Source organism: Schistocerca cancellata, chromosome 3 (genome assembly GCF_023864275.1).
Source record: "Schistocerca cancellata isolate TAMUIC-IGC-003103 chromosome 3, iqSchCanc2.1, whole genome shotgun sequence".
In the NCBI taxonomy this organism is placed as follows: Eukaryota; Metazoa; Arthropoda; class Insecta; order Orthoptera; family Acrididae; genus Schistocerca; species Schistocerca cancellata.
Window position 1 is genome coordinate 894802422 of NC_064628.1, and position 17069 is coordinate 894819490.

The window sequence follows — 17069 nt, forward strand, 5'->3', positions numbered from 1 at the left end:
ATGCGGGCGGTTGTTCTGGGTACTGATTTCTCAGGATCCATGCACCCAAATTGCGTGAAAATGTAATCACATGACAGTTGTAGTATAATATATTTGTCCAATGAATACCCGTTTATGATCTGCATTTCTTCTCGGTGTAGTAATTTTAATGGCCAGTAGTGTAGTTGTATTAAATGCAGCCCCACCTTAGCCAAGTGGGACTGACAAGGAAAGCACATGTAACTACACAGTTGTGGCACTATAACAAAAAAGATAGACAATAGTGCACATGAAATGATAAAACAATTGCAAGTGTGCGTGTGTTAGACTCATAGTTTTGTCTTCTGGCGGAGCTCCAGAACACGTGTTTAGTGTTCTCGTTCACTGCTTGATACATTCTGACGAAACTTTTGTCGCAGCCTAGCAGCACTATCCAAGGTCGAAAAAAATGCAGCAACAAATACACTGACGGGAAAAAAGGCAGCACCAAAAAGGAGTTGTGCGACATAAGAGAAAAGCGACACACACGGACCGATACCTGCACAAACTATCGAACAACCACCCGAGCCAGAAAAGAGGCATGATTAATACACTCGTGACGCGAGCAGGACGAATATGTGAGCCGCAGCACCTCAGACGCGAAATGCAGCACCTGGAAAGTATTCTGAGGAGCAATGGGTACTCCACAAGTTATATTAGAAGTGTAATAGAGCCAAACACCCAGCGAAGTAAGGAATCAGAAAAAGAAATGTCGGGTACGGCCTTTCTGACATACATTCCCAGAGAGACGGACAGAATCGGCCGTATATTGCGCAAACACGGCGTAAAGACGATTTTCAAACCGACAAGGAAGATGAAAGAGTGTCTTAGATCGGCAAAGGAGAAAAGGGAGCCACATGCAATGTCGGAAATATACTGTATACCTTGCACATGCGGAAAAGTTTATGTCGGAATGACTGGACGATCAATCAGCACCAGGATCAAAGAACATAAGCGACTTTGCAGGTTGGGGCAGGTGGAGAAATCGGCCGTGGCAGAGCACGCACTGAGTGAGACCGACCACGTAGTAAAATTCGCACACACGGAAATTCTGGCTGTAGAGAAGCACTAGCACACGCGCTTGTTCAGAGAAGCTGTAGAAATACAAAAACACACGAACAGTTTCAACAAGAAAGAGGAAAGCCTTAAGCTAAACGGATCCTGGCTCCCCCTACTGCAGCGAACGACCGTCGCAGGTAGCAAGAGGAGAACCACACCGGCATCACCGAGGAGAAGTCCTCAGACGTTGGCGCGCCAGGTACATATAGTCTGTGGCCGCGAGCTCGCCTCCAGTTCACTACCGCAATGGAGGGTGAAGCTTTGAGAATGCCAGCCACTCGTGCTGGTGAAACGTCAGTAAAATCATTAGATGAACGTCTGCTGAAGAACCCGATACAGAAGCCAATAGCCGCGCGGGATTAGCCGAGCGGTCTGGGCGCTGCAGTCATGAACTGTGCTTCTGGTCACGGCGGAGGTTCGAGTCCTCCCTCGGGCATGGGTGTGTGTGCTTGTCCTTAGGATAATTTAGGTTAAGTAGCGTGTAAGCTTAGGGACTGATGATCTTAGCAGTTAAGTCCCATAAGATTTCACACACACACACACACACACACACACACAGAAGCCAATAAGCAGTTTGTCAATAAGTGGCCACGTAAGCCTTAACAATTTTGTACATAAGAGAAAGTTGGTAGGCGTGTTTCTCCATCTGAAAGATGATGTCTGTTCAGATTTCGTACCAGTCGCATAAGAGTGGTGCTAATAGCGCCACTATGACGATGCAGCTCAGGTTTGCTTTAAATACACGCTGTAACGGTCGTGAGCCTTAGTTACCTCTGAGATTCGACGTGGCGCGCCGATGATAATCAAGAATGTCTTTAAGACAACGAAGACGCCATTATCATCACCTCAGTTTGAAGGCGGTCTTGTAATAGGGCAGCGAGAAGTTGGATGCTCCTTCTGCGACACTGCATAAAGACTTGGCAGGAATGGAGCCGCTGTACATGATTGCCAGCAGCGCTCGTTACGACAATGTACGGTCGCAAGAAGACTGGGCTCCGGACGGCTACGTTCCACTGCCGTTTCGGAGTATGGCTGTGGTGCGTCGTACTGAACATGCAGCAGCAATTCGAGCAGCTGTTGGCACCACAGCGACGCAACGAATTGTTGCAAACAAGTTACTTCCAGGACAGATCCGAGCCAGACGCCTATAAAGTGCATTCCACTGGCCGCAAAACACCGCCATTTGCTACTTCAGGGGTGTCGGAGTGAGAGCTCATTAGAAGGATTGTGGAGGTTTGTTGTGTTCTGTGTTGAGAACTGGTTCTGCCTCGGCGCCATTGATGGCCGTATGTTGATTAGAAGGATGCCGGCGAAGGCTTGCAACCAACCTATCTGCTTGCTAGACATACTGAACCTACACCTGGAGTTATGGTCTGGGATGCAATTTCGTATGACAGCAGAAACACCCACGTGGTTATCCCTCCTACCGTGACTGCAAATCTGTATGAGAGTGTGGTGATTCGACTTGTTATGCTGCCATTAACGAACAGCATTCCAGTGGGTGATTCCCAACAGGATAACGCTCGCCCTCATACCGTTCTACGGAGTGTCGGCATGTTGCCGTGGCCTCCTCAACCACCAGATCCATCTCCAATCGACCAGATATGGGATATCGCCGGATGACAACTCCAGCGTCATCCACAAACAGCATTAACTGTCCCTATGTTGACTGGCCAGGTGCTACAGGCATCGAACTCCAGCACACAGTACATGTAGAACACTATGTGAGAACGTTTACATGCTTGCATTCAACATTCTGGAGGTTACAACGCTTATTAAAGTACCAGCAGTTCACATTTCCACTCACATTAACTTGTGATCCCAACCTGCCATGGTAGCCAAGAGTGCTAACGCGCTGCTTCCTGGACTCGAGTAGGCGCGCCGGACCCAGATCGAATCCACCCGGTGGATTACCGACGAGGACCGATGTTCCAGCCACCCTGGATATGGTTTTTAGGCGGTTTTCCACATCTCACTAGGTGAATACCGGGCTGGTCCCCATGTTCCGCCTCAGTTACATGGCTCGCAGACATCTGAACACATTCCCACTATTCCATGGATTACACTCGACGTAGACAGTTGGGGTACACTAATTCCATCCTGGAGGGGTACGAGGTGGTGGTAGGAAGGCCATCCGGCCACCCCTTAAACATTAACGTGCCAAATCCGATTACCGATGGCTGACCCTGCGTAACTGCGGGACAAGGCTCAAGCGATAGAACTTAACTTGTGATCCTGTAATGTTAATCACTTAAATATGGCATCTAGACAAATGTATTTCCAAAATTCCATTACTCTACAATAATTATTTCTTGGTACCGCGATTTTTTACGGTCCATGTAGTTTCTTAATAATGAGATTCGTCTCCTCTCCATTCACTTCTTTTTCATCCTTAGTACTTTTGTATTTATAACTTTAACTTTTTCCGTTATTTTATGTGATACGTGCTGTTGCATTCGCCATAGTTTGCGCCCCTCCCCCCCCCCCCCTCCGTAACTATGAAGAGACTGTAGATGAGGTGCGGTACCTTGGAGGGGTTGGTGGTGATGAAGGTGACCTGGTGGCCCCTCCTCGCCAGCTCGAGGCTCATCGTCCTGAGGGGTCCCTGGTGGCTGACGGCTGGGAACGGCACGACGGACAGGATCCTGGCCGCCTCCGAGGCCCCCAGCATAAACAAGACAGTCAGCAGGACGTAGGCATTCATGGCGACCTGTCAACATCAACAGCTTTACTGCGCTGGTGACACATACAGACGTCATCATAACTGTGTTTGCAGATGTTGTAAATAGTGATCCCAGGGCAATAGTTTGTGAGACCAATGTAGGAACTTAGTGGCAGAGGAGCAAGAGGACAACCACAAGGTTTTCAAAAGGATTATGAAAGGATGTCCACAAGGCTCTATCTGCAGACCCATCTTCTAGTATATCACAACTGAACCTCTTTTGAAGTTAAGCACGAGAGATGAACGTTCAGATGGGATCATTGTGTATGCTGGTGACCTGTTAGCTGTGATATCAGCCAACAAAAGAGCAATGTTGGCAAGGCCAGTGCTATGCAACATACACATATTCAACAATGGTGCAACCAAAACAAATGATCAATAGCAGCACAAAAAACAGCATACAAAATGCCCAAAGGATCCCTACAAAGAAAAGAAAGAATTAGAATCAACAACACAAACATAAAACACGAAGTTATAACTGGATATCTAGGGATGCATATTGACAACCGAAATAGCTTCAAAGAACACGTATGACTAACCACGAACAATGCCGAAACTATTCTTCAAAAACTAGCGAGATTAAATTCGACACGGTACCTGCCACCGCTTACATCCATAAGAATGTACCACTGTGCACTTTTTGAGTCGGTTTTCAACTTTGCAGATGGTACATGAACACATAGGCATGCTCTCAACATGAACACGATCATTGTTAGGTGGAGCATAGGAGCGCGCTACTTAGACTATCTGGGTCCTTCGGTACCACATCAGTCAATTCGCTGTATGTATTGCTTGCAATGTCCCATATCAAATAACTATCAGACATCGGACTGTCACATATTGGTTGAAGATGGATAGACCTGAGACACTGTTGCACCACGTAGATATACGCCAACTAAAATATTGGTGTGTGGGTACTTGGCAAAAGGAGTGGGTCGAAGGCCTGTGCGGTCTATTAATGTTCCTCCTATATCCAGGAGTGGTTTCTCATGTGCCATTTCAATCCTGGCCGACGCATGGTTCATTTTGTGGCTGTACACAGCCCTTGTCCCATGTACTTGCAGTGTGTGCCACTTTCAGAAAGCAGTCTGTGTAGGTGCAGGAAAATCGGTTTCCCCAGAACATTTTCTTTTGAAATGCAATAGTTACAGGAACTTAAGTAACAATTTTGAACACGTAACAAAAAATACACTAAACGATGCGCTGAGGAAGCCACACACATGGACGCAACTCAAAACAATCACTAACATCGTCTGAAAGACAGAACATGACATATAAGAAGAGACTCGTAAATATAGAAGGCCCCGAAGACAACGAAAAGACGACATAGACAACTGGAGCAGCTCCAGTGCTGACGATGGAACCAGCGATAGTGACAACGCTGGCACAACACAGACGCAAAAAACACACACCACATAAAACAAACACAGCATGTAACTTGAACATTTGTCGAAGATCACAATTTTAGTATCATAATGCAAATATTTAATACATACTAAAGTAATTAGAGTAGTCCAAGGACACATATTGTTCTAGAATCCACTTTAAACCTGGGCCTTGTAAAGTAGTAATATAAATATGCACCTCATTGTAGATATAATAATATGAATGTAATTTACATGTCATGTACAGTAACATAGAAACACACAGCAGTATCTTAAATGCTTTTAATAGCCGACAGTGACACATCATGGATGTTATTCAATATATACAAGATTAACAAGTACGCTACTCAAACAAACTAGTTTCATTACACAAGTATGTCTTTAGAAGAGTAGTAATAAGTTAACTGAGGCTTCTTATTTTTCCTACAGTCACATAGGATCTATAATTAGTTAGGTTAGATCAAGGTGCAATAATGTTACAAAGACACACAAAATGTTTTACTTACTAACCTAGTACAAGCTGTTGTTTTGTAACATAACAAACATTAACACACAGGACGCTAACAAACAACACCAATATACACTGAAGCGCCAAAGAACCTAGTATAAATAAGCGTATTCAAATACAGAGATATGTAAACAGACTGAATAGGACGCTGCGGTCGGCAACGCCTCGTATAAGACGACAAGTGTCTGGCGCAATTGTTAGATCGGTTACTGCCGCTACAATGGTAGCTTATCAACATTTAAATGAGTTTGAACGTGGTGTTATAGTCGGCGCACGAGCGATGGGGCACAGCGTCTCCGAGAATGAAGTGTACCCTGAAATCAGAAATCCAGTAAAACATCAGATCTTGACAGGAAAAAGATCCTGCAAGAATGGAACCAACGACGATTGAAGAGAATCGTTCATCGTGATAGAAGAGCAACCCTTCCGCAAATTACTGCGGATTTCAGTGCAGGGTCATCAACAAGTGCGAACCATTCAAGGAAATGCGACTGTAGGCTTTCCCTGCGTAAACTATTGATGAAGTGACTTTGCCAGAAGATGGGTAGTATGACACTTCCCGAAATGTCGCGAGATATCAACGCTACCACCCGGCTGGAGACCCGAAAAAACCTTCACCCATTCAAGGAAACTTCATCGATTTGGGCTTTCGGAGCCGAAGACCCACTCGTGTACCCTTGATGACTGGACGACAGAAAGCTTTGCACCTCGCCTTGGGCTTGTCAACAGCGACATTGGACTGTTGATGACTGGAAACGCCTCGTGATGACTGGGTGTTGTGTGATGTCCTTAGGTTAGTTAGGTTTAAGCAGTTCTAAGTTATAGGGGACTGCTGACCATAGATGTTAAGTCCCATAGTGCTCAGAGCCATTTGAACCATTTTTTTGACTGGAAACATGTTGCCTGGTGGGACGAGTCTCGTTTCAAATTCTATTGAATGGATGGACGTGTACGAGTATGGAGACAACCTCATGAATCCGTGGACGCTGCATGTCAGCAGGGGACGTTCAAGCTGGTTGAGGCTCTGTAATGGCATGAGGCGTGTGCAGTTGGACTGATATGGGACCCCTGATACGTCTAGATACGACTCTGACAGGTGACACGTACGTAAGCATCCTATCTGATCAGCTGCATCCCTTCTTGTCCATTGTGCATTTCGAAATTTGAGCAATTCCAGCAGGATAATGCGACACCCCACACTTCCAGAATTGCTACAGAGTGGCTCCAGGAACACTTTTCTGAGTTCAAATTCTTCCGCTCGTCACGAAACTCCCAAGACATGAACATTATTGAGCATATCTGGGATGCCTTGCAACGTGCTGTTCAGAAAAGATCTCCACCCCTCGTACTCTTACGGATTTGTGGACAGCCTTGCAGGATTCATGGTGTCAGTTGCCTCCAGCACCACTTCGGACATTAGTCGAGACGATGCCACGTCGTTTTGCAGCACTTCTCGCGGGTGTCCTACACGATATTAGGCAGGTGGACCAGTTTTCTTGCCTCTTCAGTGTATATTAGACGAGATCTGCATGGACTAAAGAAATCGAGTTTTCCCGAGGAGCGATATTCATGCATGCAACGGTGGAGTCACCGCCAGACACCACACTTGCTAGGTGGTAGCCTTTAAATCGGCCGCGGTCCGCTAGTATACATCGGACCCGCGTGTCGCCACTGTCAGTGATTGCAGACCGAGCGCCGCCACACGGCAGGTCTAGAGAGACTTCCTAGCACTCGGCCCAGTTGTACAGCCGACTTTGCTAGAGATGGTTCACTGACAAATTACACTCTCATTGGCGAGACGATAGTTAGCATAGCCTTCAGCTACGTCATTTGCTACGACCTAGAAAGGCGCCATTATCATTTGCTATTTATCTTGTGATGCATGTACCGTCAGACCGATGTTCACCAATTATGAATTAAAGTTAAGTATTCCATCATCTACGTACTTTATTTGCTACTATAAATTCCCTTAACTGTTCCAGACCTCACGCCAGCCTGCGTGAGCTTGGACACGTGCCTTTCGGCTACCAATCATAGTGGCTTGGCTGTCTTGCCAAGTCACAACAGTAACACTAACACGTGTAGCACCACACTGGGATGTCAAACTTGAAGTTCAGTATCAAGTCGTCTCCCCCTGGGTGGCTTTGGTGTAGAAATATCTATAACTACTCTTTCCTGTGGGTTTCTTTTTTTTTTTTTCTCTTCTTAAAATTTGCCATAAGTTTATAGTTCGCTGTTCCAGATTCATATTCCTTTAATTAGATATAATTGCTGCAAGTACATAAAAGATAATATTAAAGAGCAAACATAAGAACTCCACGCAGTCCTACATCCACATGGTGCTGCATGCTCTGCAGTGTCAGCGATCTTAACCATGTATCACAATTCTGTTGCACTGTAGGGGCTGTGGGTGGTGTTGAGATTCCTGTGTGGAGAGCTGCTACCTGCGCAAAGTAGTAAGCTGGCAGGCCCTAGTAGTCATCCTGCAGCTCCAAAAAAGAGAGCGGGCTGCAGCTGTTGTAAATGATCGCTCACACATCCAAATGTTATCATCACAGTACTACACGTACAGTAGAAACAGTACCTATGCAGCAAGATTACATATTTTTGAAGCAAGAAGTGAATAATGAGGAAACTGTAGAAAGACTACGACTTTGGACTGGGGACAGAGTTATATTGAGGAAAACTCTGGTATCCCGCCCCATTGACTTTGAAAGCCCACCAGAGTATACGGAAGTGGAGCCCGGCCGCTAGGCGGAGCTGTTGAGCCCCCGCTGCCTAGGAAGCTCTGTCATGCAGCGACGCAGCTGTCGCTGGTGTATTCGACTCGCCATTGTCATTTCTGTCTTTCCGGTTTACTCGCCGGACTTGGTTTATCTGTAGTCCGGGGAATCGCTAAACGACGTCACTGAATTGTATTCTATCTCTACTTTGTGATGAAAGATGCATTAAATTCCACAACAGAGAAGTTCTGTGCAAATAAACTTGTATGTTACTGGGCGTTAAAATCACTTTCAGATTGTCCCACACATTTTCTGGTGTCAAAATTCTGGCAAAAGCGACGCGGACGAGAATTTTTGAAATGTCTGGGACATCCGTGATACTTTAAGAGGAATTCCACATCGATTCAGAACAACTAAAAGGTGAAATTTTGTCATAGATAACGTATAATGTATGATCTCAGTTAAGTCACCTTCACGTTAAGACCTCCAGCTTACTTGTAACCACTACAGTGACGTATACTAGTTGTTGGAGTAATATTTGAGTAGTGTGTAGAACGACGATTCAAAAACCTCTTTTCTCTGCCTCCCTGTCCCCCTCAAGGGGAAAAAATAGTATCAGCCCACCGCCCCCCCCCCCCCTCTCCGACTGTTTTATTAAGAAAATAAATCAGTTCTTTATAATGTTTTCGCCTTATTCTTTGTTTTATCAAATTCAATTCAGAAGAATTTTACGCAGCGAAAACCAAAACTACATGAATTATAATAACTAAAATCCCGAAAAACTGTTTATCACGTTTTCATTTATTCTAAAAGTATGAAATAAACCACACTTATAGTTCAGCAAACGAGGATTACAAGAGCATTAAAATTTTAAATTACGAAATTCATTGTGATGGATGAGCTTGCTTTTGAGAATAAAATGTCTCATGGCGTAGTGTAATAACAGAAACAGACCCTCCAAGTTCTTTCCTTTCATTTAGCTTCGGACAGTAGTTCGACGTCATAGCTGCCAAAGCTGAAAAGCCAGTCTCGTACAAGTATGCTGTCGCAAAAGGAATCAGAATCATCATTACATTTTGGTTCCACATTGGGAATTGCTTGCTAATACGTATCCAAAACTCCAACAAAGATTTGCTCCTCAGTGAAGTATCAATAAGTTGTTCCTGCTCTTTTGTATTTAGACACGATGGTCCAGGGGTATTTTTGAATGGATTTCTAGTTTAATTAAATGTATCAAAATCGTTACTGATATACCTTTCGAAATGAACAATGTGGCAAATGATGACGACTGCAGGTTTTTGTCTCCCCTGGAACTACCGGATTATCTGCGTCCTCTAACAGTGACACTAGAGAAGAGAACATATCTAGTACCAACTTTCCATTCACTTTTCCCACAGCTCTAATTTCTTTATGAACTCCTTCTCTTTTTCAATTTAAAACAGTACACTTTGCCTGACTACCTCTCAAAAATGTCAGGGAAGTAAGTCATTTTCAATCGAAAATTTCCATTGCTGAAGCAGTCTGCCAGAGAGTGAGTTTTCTCCTTGACTTACGCTTACAGTTCACCATGAATTCCCGACATTGGGGGAGCATCTATGTATGCACCTATTCCATGATATAACATTTCAATTTAAAAAAAGTATTTAGTATGTCAAAAAGGCTTTAAGTTGTAAATGTTCGCTGTATCGGGTAACAGAAGAGCAATTCCTCTCGAATGTTAAACTCATCTATGAAACGAACGTAAGCAATCAAATGAGCATCTTAATGAATATCAGTCGCTTCATCCACTTGAAGTGCGAAACAATTGTTATACAGGTCATCGATTAACTGCTCGAGTAAGTAGTCAGATATGTCTGTAATTCCTCTACGCACTGTGTCATTATAGGTAGGAATACTTTTCAACTGTTGAGTAAATGAGACACCAAAATTGCTACTACTACACTAAAACACAAAAGAAACTTACACCTGCCTAATATCGCGTACAGCCTCCGAGAGGACGCAGAAGTTCCGCAACGCGACGTGGCATGGACTCGACTAATGACTGAAGTAGTGCTGGAGGGAACTCACGCCTTGAATGCTGCAGGGCTGTCCGTAAATCTGTAAGAGTACGACGGGGTGGAGATCTCTTCTGAACGGCACGTTGCAAGGCATCCCAGATATGCTCAATAATGTTCATGTCTGGGGAGTTTGGTGGCCAGACAAAGAGTTTAAACGCAGAAGAGTGTTACTGGATCCACTCTGTAGCACTTCTGGAAGTGTGGAGTGTCGCATTGTCCTGTTGCAAATGCTCAAGTCCGTCGCAAAGTACAATGGACGTGAATGGATGCAAGTGATCTGACAGGATGCTTACTTACGTGTCACCTGTCAGAGTCGTATCTAGACGTATCAGGCGTCCCATATAACTCTAACTGCACGCGGCCCTCACAATTACAGCGCCTGCATCAGCTTTAACAGTCTCCTGCTGACACGCTGGGTCCATAGATTCATGAGGTTGTCTCCATACCCGCACACGTCCATCCGCTCGATACAATCTGAAACGAGACTCGTCCGATCAGGCAACATATTTGCCGTCATCAATGGTCCAATGTCGGTGTTGAGGGGCCCTGGCGAGGCGTAAAGTCATCAAGGGTTTGCGAGTGGGCCTTCGGCTCAGAAAACCAATATCAATTATGTTTCGTAGAATGGTTCGCAGGCTGACACTTGTTGATGGCCCAGCATTGAAATTTGCAGCAATTTGCGGAAGGTTTGCACTTCTGTCACGTTGAACGATTCTGTTCAGTCGTCTTTGGTCCCCTTCTTGCAAGACCTTTTTCCGGCCGCAGCGATGTCGGACATTTGATGTTTTACCGGATTCCTCATATTCACTGTACACTCGTGAAATGGTTGTGGGGGAAAATCCCCACTTCATTGCTACCTCGCAGATGCTGTGTATCACCGCTCGTGCGCCGACTATAGCATACGTTCCAACTCACTTAAATCTTGATAACCTGCCATTGTAGCAGCAGTAACCGATTTAACAACTACACTAGACACTTGTTGCCTTATTTAGGCGTTAACGACCGTATTCTGCCTGTTCACATATCTATGTATTTGAATATGCATGTCTGTATCAGTTTCTTTGGAGTTGCAGTGTATATCAATCGCTGCTGGTAAAACGGGAGTTTGTACAATCGTGTGTGGTTTCTTGCATTTAGCGATCCTATCTGAAAGTTGGTAAGAGGCTAAAAGGCGCTTAGAAGTCACATTCGTCATTTTAGCAGAATTCTTCTGGGTAGACAATTAAACATGTATTTTCCTGACAAAATATCCTTTTAGTTTTCAGTATGTCTCTTTAAACTACTGACGGCCTTGGGAGAGCCAGTCCTGACAAAACTCTACCATCTAGTGAGCAAAATGTATGAGACAGTCGAAATACCCTCAGACTTCAAGAAGAATATCATAATTCCAATCCCAAAGAAAGCAAGTGTTGACAGATGTGAAAATTACCGAACTATCAGTTTAATAAGTCACAGCTGCAAAATACTAACGATAATTCCTTACAGACGAATGGAAAAACTAGTAGAAGCCGACCTAGGGGAAGATCAGTTTGGATTCCGTAGAAATATTGGAATACGTGAGGCAATACTGACCCTACAACTTATCTTAGAAGCTAGATTAAGGAAAGAGAAACCTACATTTCTAGCATTTGTAGACTTAGAGAAAGCTTTTGACAATGGTGACTGGAATACTGTCTTTCAAATTCTGAAGGTGGCAGGGGTAAAATAAAGGGAGCGAAAGGCTATTTACAATTTGTATAGAAACCAAATGGCAGTTATAAGAGTCGAGGGGCATGAAAGGGAAGCAGTGGTTGGGAAGGGAGTGAGACAGGGTTGTAGCCTCTCCCCGATGTTATTCAATCTGTATATTGAGCAAGCAGTGAAGGAAACAAAAGAAGAATTCGGAGTAGAAATAAAAACTTTGAGGTTCGCCGATGACATTGTAATTCTGTCAGAGACAGCAAAGGACTTGGAAGAGCAGTGGAACGGAATGGATAGTGTCTTGAAAGGAGGATATAAGATGAACATCAACAAAAGCAAAACGAGGATAATGGAATGTAGTCGAATTAAATCGGGTGATGCTGAGGGAATTAGATTAGGAAATGAGACACTTAAAGTAGTAAAGGAGTTTTCCTATTTGGGGAGCAAAATAACTGATAATGGTCGGAGTAGAGAGGATATAAAACGTAAACTGACAATGGCAAGGAAAGCATTTCTGAAGAAGAGAAATTTGTTAACATCGAATGTAGATTTAAGTGTCAGGAAGTCGTTTCTGAAAGTATTTGTATGGAGTGTAGCCATGTATGGAAGTGAAACATCGACGATAAATAGTTTAGACAAGAAGAGAATAGACACTTTCGAAATGTGGTGCTACATAAGAATGCTGAAGATTAGATGGGTTCATCACATAACTAATTAGGAGGTATTGAATAGAATTTAAGAGAAGAGAAATTTGTGGCGCAACTTGACTAGAAGTAGGGATCGAATGGTAGGGCATATTCTGAGGCATCAACGGATCACCAGTTTAGTATTGGAGAGCAGCTTGGAGGGTAAAAATCGTAGAGGGAGACCAAGAGATGAATACACCAAACAGATTCAGAAAGATGTAGGTTGCAGGAGGTACTGGGAGATGAAGAAGCTTGCACAGGATAGAGTAACATGGAGAGCTGCATCAAACCAGTCTCTGGACTCAAGACCACAACAACAACAGAAAATTCTACTGTGTTCAATATCTTACTCATCAAGGGGGGATACTGGCTCATTTATTCAGGCGGACTGAGGGGAGGACACGGGGCATAACTGGATGTTGATGGGCCTGGAGTCAGTTCCCCAAACAGACTGGAGTTTTTGCAAGGAGCATAGCAGCGTCTTCATGGCTCAGGAGTTACCAACGGGTGTCCTCAGTGTTCAAAATGATTCAAATGGCTCTGAGCACTATGGGACTCAACTTCTGAGGTCATCAGTCCCCTAGAATCTAGAACTACTTAAACCTAACTAACCTAAGGACATCACACACATCCATACCCGAGGCAGGATTCGGACCTGCGACTGTAGCGGTTTCGCGGTTCCAGACTGTAGTGCCTAGAACCGCACGGCCACTCCGGCCGGCTGTCCTCAGTGTGTGCAGCAATCAAGTGCAAAATTGTGTTTTATGTTAGGAGTTGTATGTAAATCAAAGAACGTTGTACAATAAGCAACAACCGAATGAGGCAGTACATTTGTGAAGAAACCGACTTCATATTCGGGAAGACGGGGTCCGACCTGATTTAGGTTTCTCATAGTTTTCCTAAGTCATTTCACGCAAATACTGGGATAGTTCCTTGACGAATCCTACAGTAAAATGTTGCATTTTTCCAACCGTCGGCAAAAATGCAAGACTCTCAAGGACGAGGTCATTTTATTAACAAGTGACGTGATAAGTAGTTCATTGTTGTAGGAGTACATAGTTCTGACAAACTGAGACACACGTCGCAGTGAAGGGTGCCCAAACTGTCGCATCAGCACACGGTGTAACCTCTTGTGGCAGCCAGGCAGGCGTGTGTTCTCGCTTGCGAACGATCATAAAGGTGACGAATGGCGCTCTGCGATAGATTGTTCCACATACCGCGCGACTTTTGGTGCATTTCGGCAATGGTTCTTTGAGGCCCTGAAGGCCAAGTATGAGTTCCTGCTTCTTCGTGTCTCATACGTGTCCAATTGGTGGGAGATCTGCAGATCTTGCTAGCCAGACCAGTTATATTAGTTCTCCCTCGCAAGAATCGTTTGGCACATTTTCTCCTATGTTTAGGCAGATATTTGAAATTCCGTTTTTGCAATGTATCCAAAACAAAAACTGCAGTTTCATTTTTGCAATGTATAGCTGGAGTCACGCAAAACAAAAACTGCTGATCACCTTGCGACGGAACTGTCTCTGAGTTTCACTGTCACTAAAGCAAGCTGCAAACTGATATTCACCTACCTCAGACCGGCGTCTGCTCAGTGTCCCTTCACTCTGCAACGTAGATCCTTACAAGGTGATGAAAAAGCACCGTTGATGAAAATAGAACCTAATATCTGCAATTACTGAGGCCGCGTAAATCTCGTTATGATTGTTCCTGTAAATATTTGTAATAAATTTTCGGGTGGGAAACGGAGTCCTGACCTTCATTGAAAGTTCGGAAATCTGGTGAAAGTAAGTGTTATTTTCTTTGCTTAAACATGTGTCCTCAGCCCATATTTAGTATGCAAAACTGCTATTATATAGTTCCCACTTTATGTCACACGTAAAGCAGCCAGAATTCTCCTAAGTCCATTCCGAGAATAATCATGCGAATATACAGTCACTTTCTACACATGACGTTGATTTCTTATATAAGTCATTCAGTGGATTTCTTTCACGAAGATTGCTCGCCAGATATATTCTGTAGTAGATCACAGAACATCGCCACGCGGAATTTTCTAAGTGCAACAAGTCACACGCGTATATCTCGCGAACAAAATATTCCGCGACTCTCAAACTCTTACAAAATGTTCCTAGCAACAAAAGCTACCATTACAAATCCATCTTAACGCGAAGGACCGAATATTTCTTCAACTTACACATTTTACGGACGGACACATTTAACACGACCTTCGCGTCTTAAAAGCTAGTCCACGACTTTCTGAATGCCGTTCCTCACAGCGCATACACTACTTGATAGAGTGCAGGAGAGACTTCACTGTGGCTGATCAAATGAACAGCCAATCAGATCAATCTTTCAATATCATATTCGCGCCTAAACTGTTCTGAGCCAATCGCTACATCAGATTCATTGGCGTCACCTCGACAAGCAAATTATTACTATAATCTTTATTAACTGAAACTAAACGAAAATTAATCTTAAGATAACTTTAGGAAAACATTACTCTACAATTAAGTATTCTGGCTACCTTCTTACAAAAACAAGTACCCTTGGACATACGTCACCAGCAATGTGGGTACAAACATCTTCCCCACGCTACGATTGCGTATTGCATTACATAAAATTAGTCTTGAAATTAACGTATGGCCCCCATACGCACTCTCACTCACTCTCATTTACTCCCACAACGACATAAGACACAAATAATAAAATTGTCTGAATGTTATATTACAAAAATGGAAATTAAAGTTTTAATATGAAAATGTCAACTAATTAATTCTGCACACTGAGAGTTCTGTTTATATTTTCAAATAATACCAGAAGATAAACTATTATAGTTCCTAACTGAATTTAATTCCCTAAGTGTCGGTTTTTGGTATTTTACGTAATTTTCTCTAATTTTGAAAATACCCCAGCCAGAAAGCTGAGATTTTGCAACCAGATTCTTTTTATAACAAAAGGCTACACATTATGTTGAAACGTCCCCATTCAACAATTATACATGACTGTGCTTAAACTGACACACAATATTTCTTAGCGCAACGCAATCTGACTTTCAAAAATCCCTACAAAAGAATGGCCCTGACTAACATTAACCTATACCTTTCACAAATCACTTACCTCACAAAAATCTTCGTTACTCGAACTACTGCAATACAGCGAGTGCCACTACTGCCAGCTAAATAAAAGATTCAAACTACGGAAGGCACTAACTACTGATAGGGATAGTTAGCAAATGAAAGATTTTAATAGAGAACAATGTATTTACCTTAATAGTCATAATATATATAGCAGTTCATAATATCCAGTATAACAAATTTCAAAACTCCGCCATCTCTCTCCTCACATCCACCACTGCTGGCGGGTCACCTCCAACTGCGCAACGCTACGCGCTGTTCACATCCAGCTGCCGCTGCCAAACACTACCAAGGCAGACAACAATACAAACTAGCCACAGACTGCACACAGCACAGCCAGTGATTTTCATACAGAGAGCGCTACGTGGCGGCGGCGTTACCAATATAAGAACCTAAACAGCCTACTTACATATGTTTTATCGAAATTAAATAACGTTTAGTATCGTTTATTTAGATTCTTAGGGATTTGAATATTCTGTCGCTGGAACTGACGCAAGTAGCACCTCCCACGGCCGTGCTAGCGACAGGTGCGAGTGAATCACGCCGAGATACAAGCGGCCGTCACCGCCACCGGCTCCAAAGCTGATCCCGTACTGCATTAATACACTATTGCGCATTGACTCGCGACGTTACAACGTCTGATGCGACGACCACTGTTGACGGAAGACGTTAGTTTATTTACCATTGCGAACAAAATGGTGTTTAAAACGCAACTTACTGTGTCTATTCGATAGAGAGGTCCGAAATTAGTCTACTGCGACGTTCGTTTCATCGAAATTTATTAACAGGGACAGTAGAACATGAAGAACAACCAATACAGAGTGTAAACTTTTAGATGGCAGACCTCTCCCTAGTCCTGAATCGGTAGAAGTCGGTAAACGTCGGAAGGCTTCGGTAGGCACGCAGTTTCGACTGCTGCCAACATTACGTAGCTTACTGTGTTGTACAAGGTAGCCATTGTCGTCTGCTTCGTTATTGTTTTGCGCTGTACTGTTCTGCGTGTTCTTATTGTGCAGTTGTGCTAAACATTATCAAAATGAGTGAAGAGGCAGTTGCTGGTCCATCTCGGGAGTCGCCAACAACCCCTCCCGGTAGGCCTA

General features: G+C 43.8%; 1 protein-coding gene across 2 annotated transcripts in view; it reads right to left on the bottom strand.

Annotated features, from left to right (window-relative positions):
• The window catches only part of LOC126175961 (UDP-glucosyltransferase 2-like), a 59175-nt gene that overhangs the window by 34175 nt on the left and 7931 nt on the right, over nt 1-17069 (bottom strand). For both annotated transcript variants that reach the window (XM_049923048.1, XM_049923047.1), the window contains exon 2: nt 3605-3787. In XM_049923048.1, the coding sequence (XP_049779005.1) occupies nt 3605-3781 (177 nt within the window). In that variant the 5' untranslated portion in view covers nt 3782-3787. The remainder of the gene's footprint in view (nt 1-3604; nt 3788-17069) is intronic.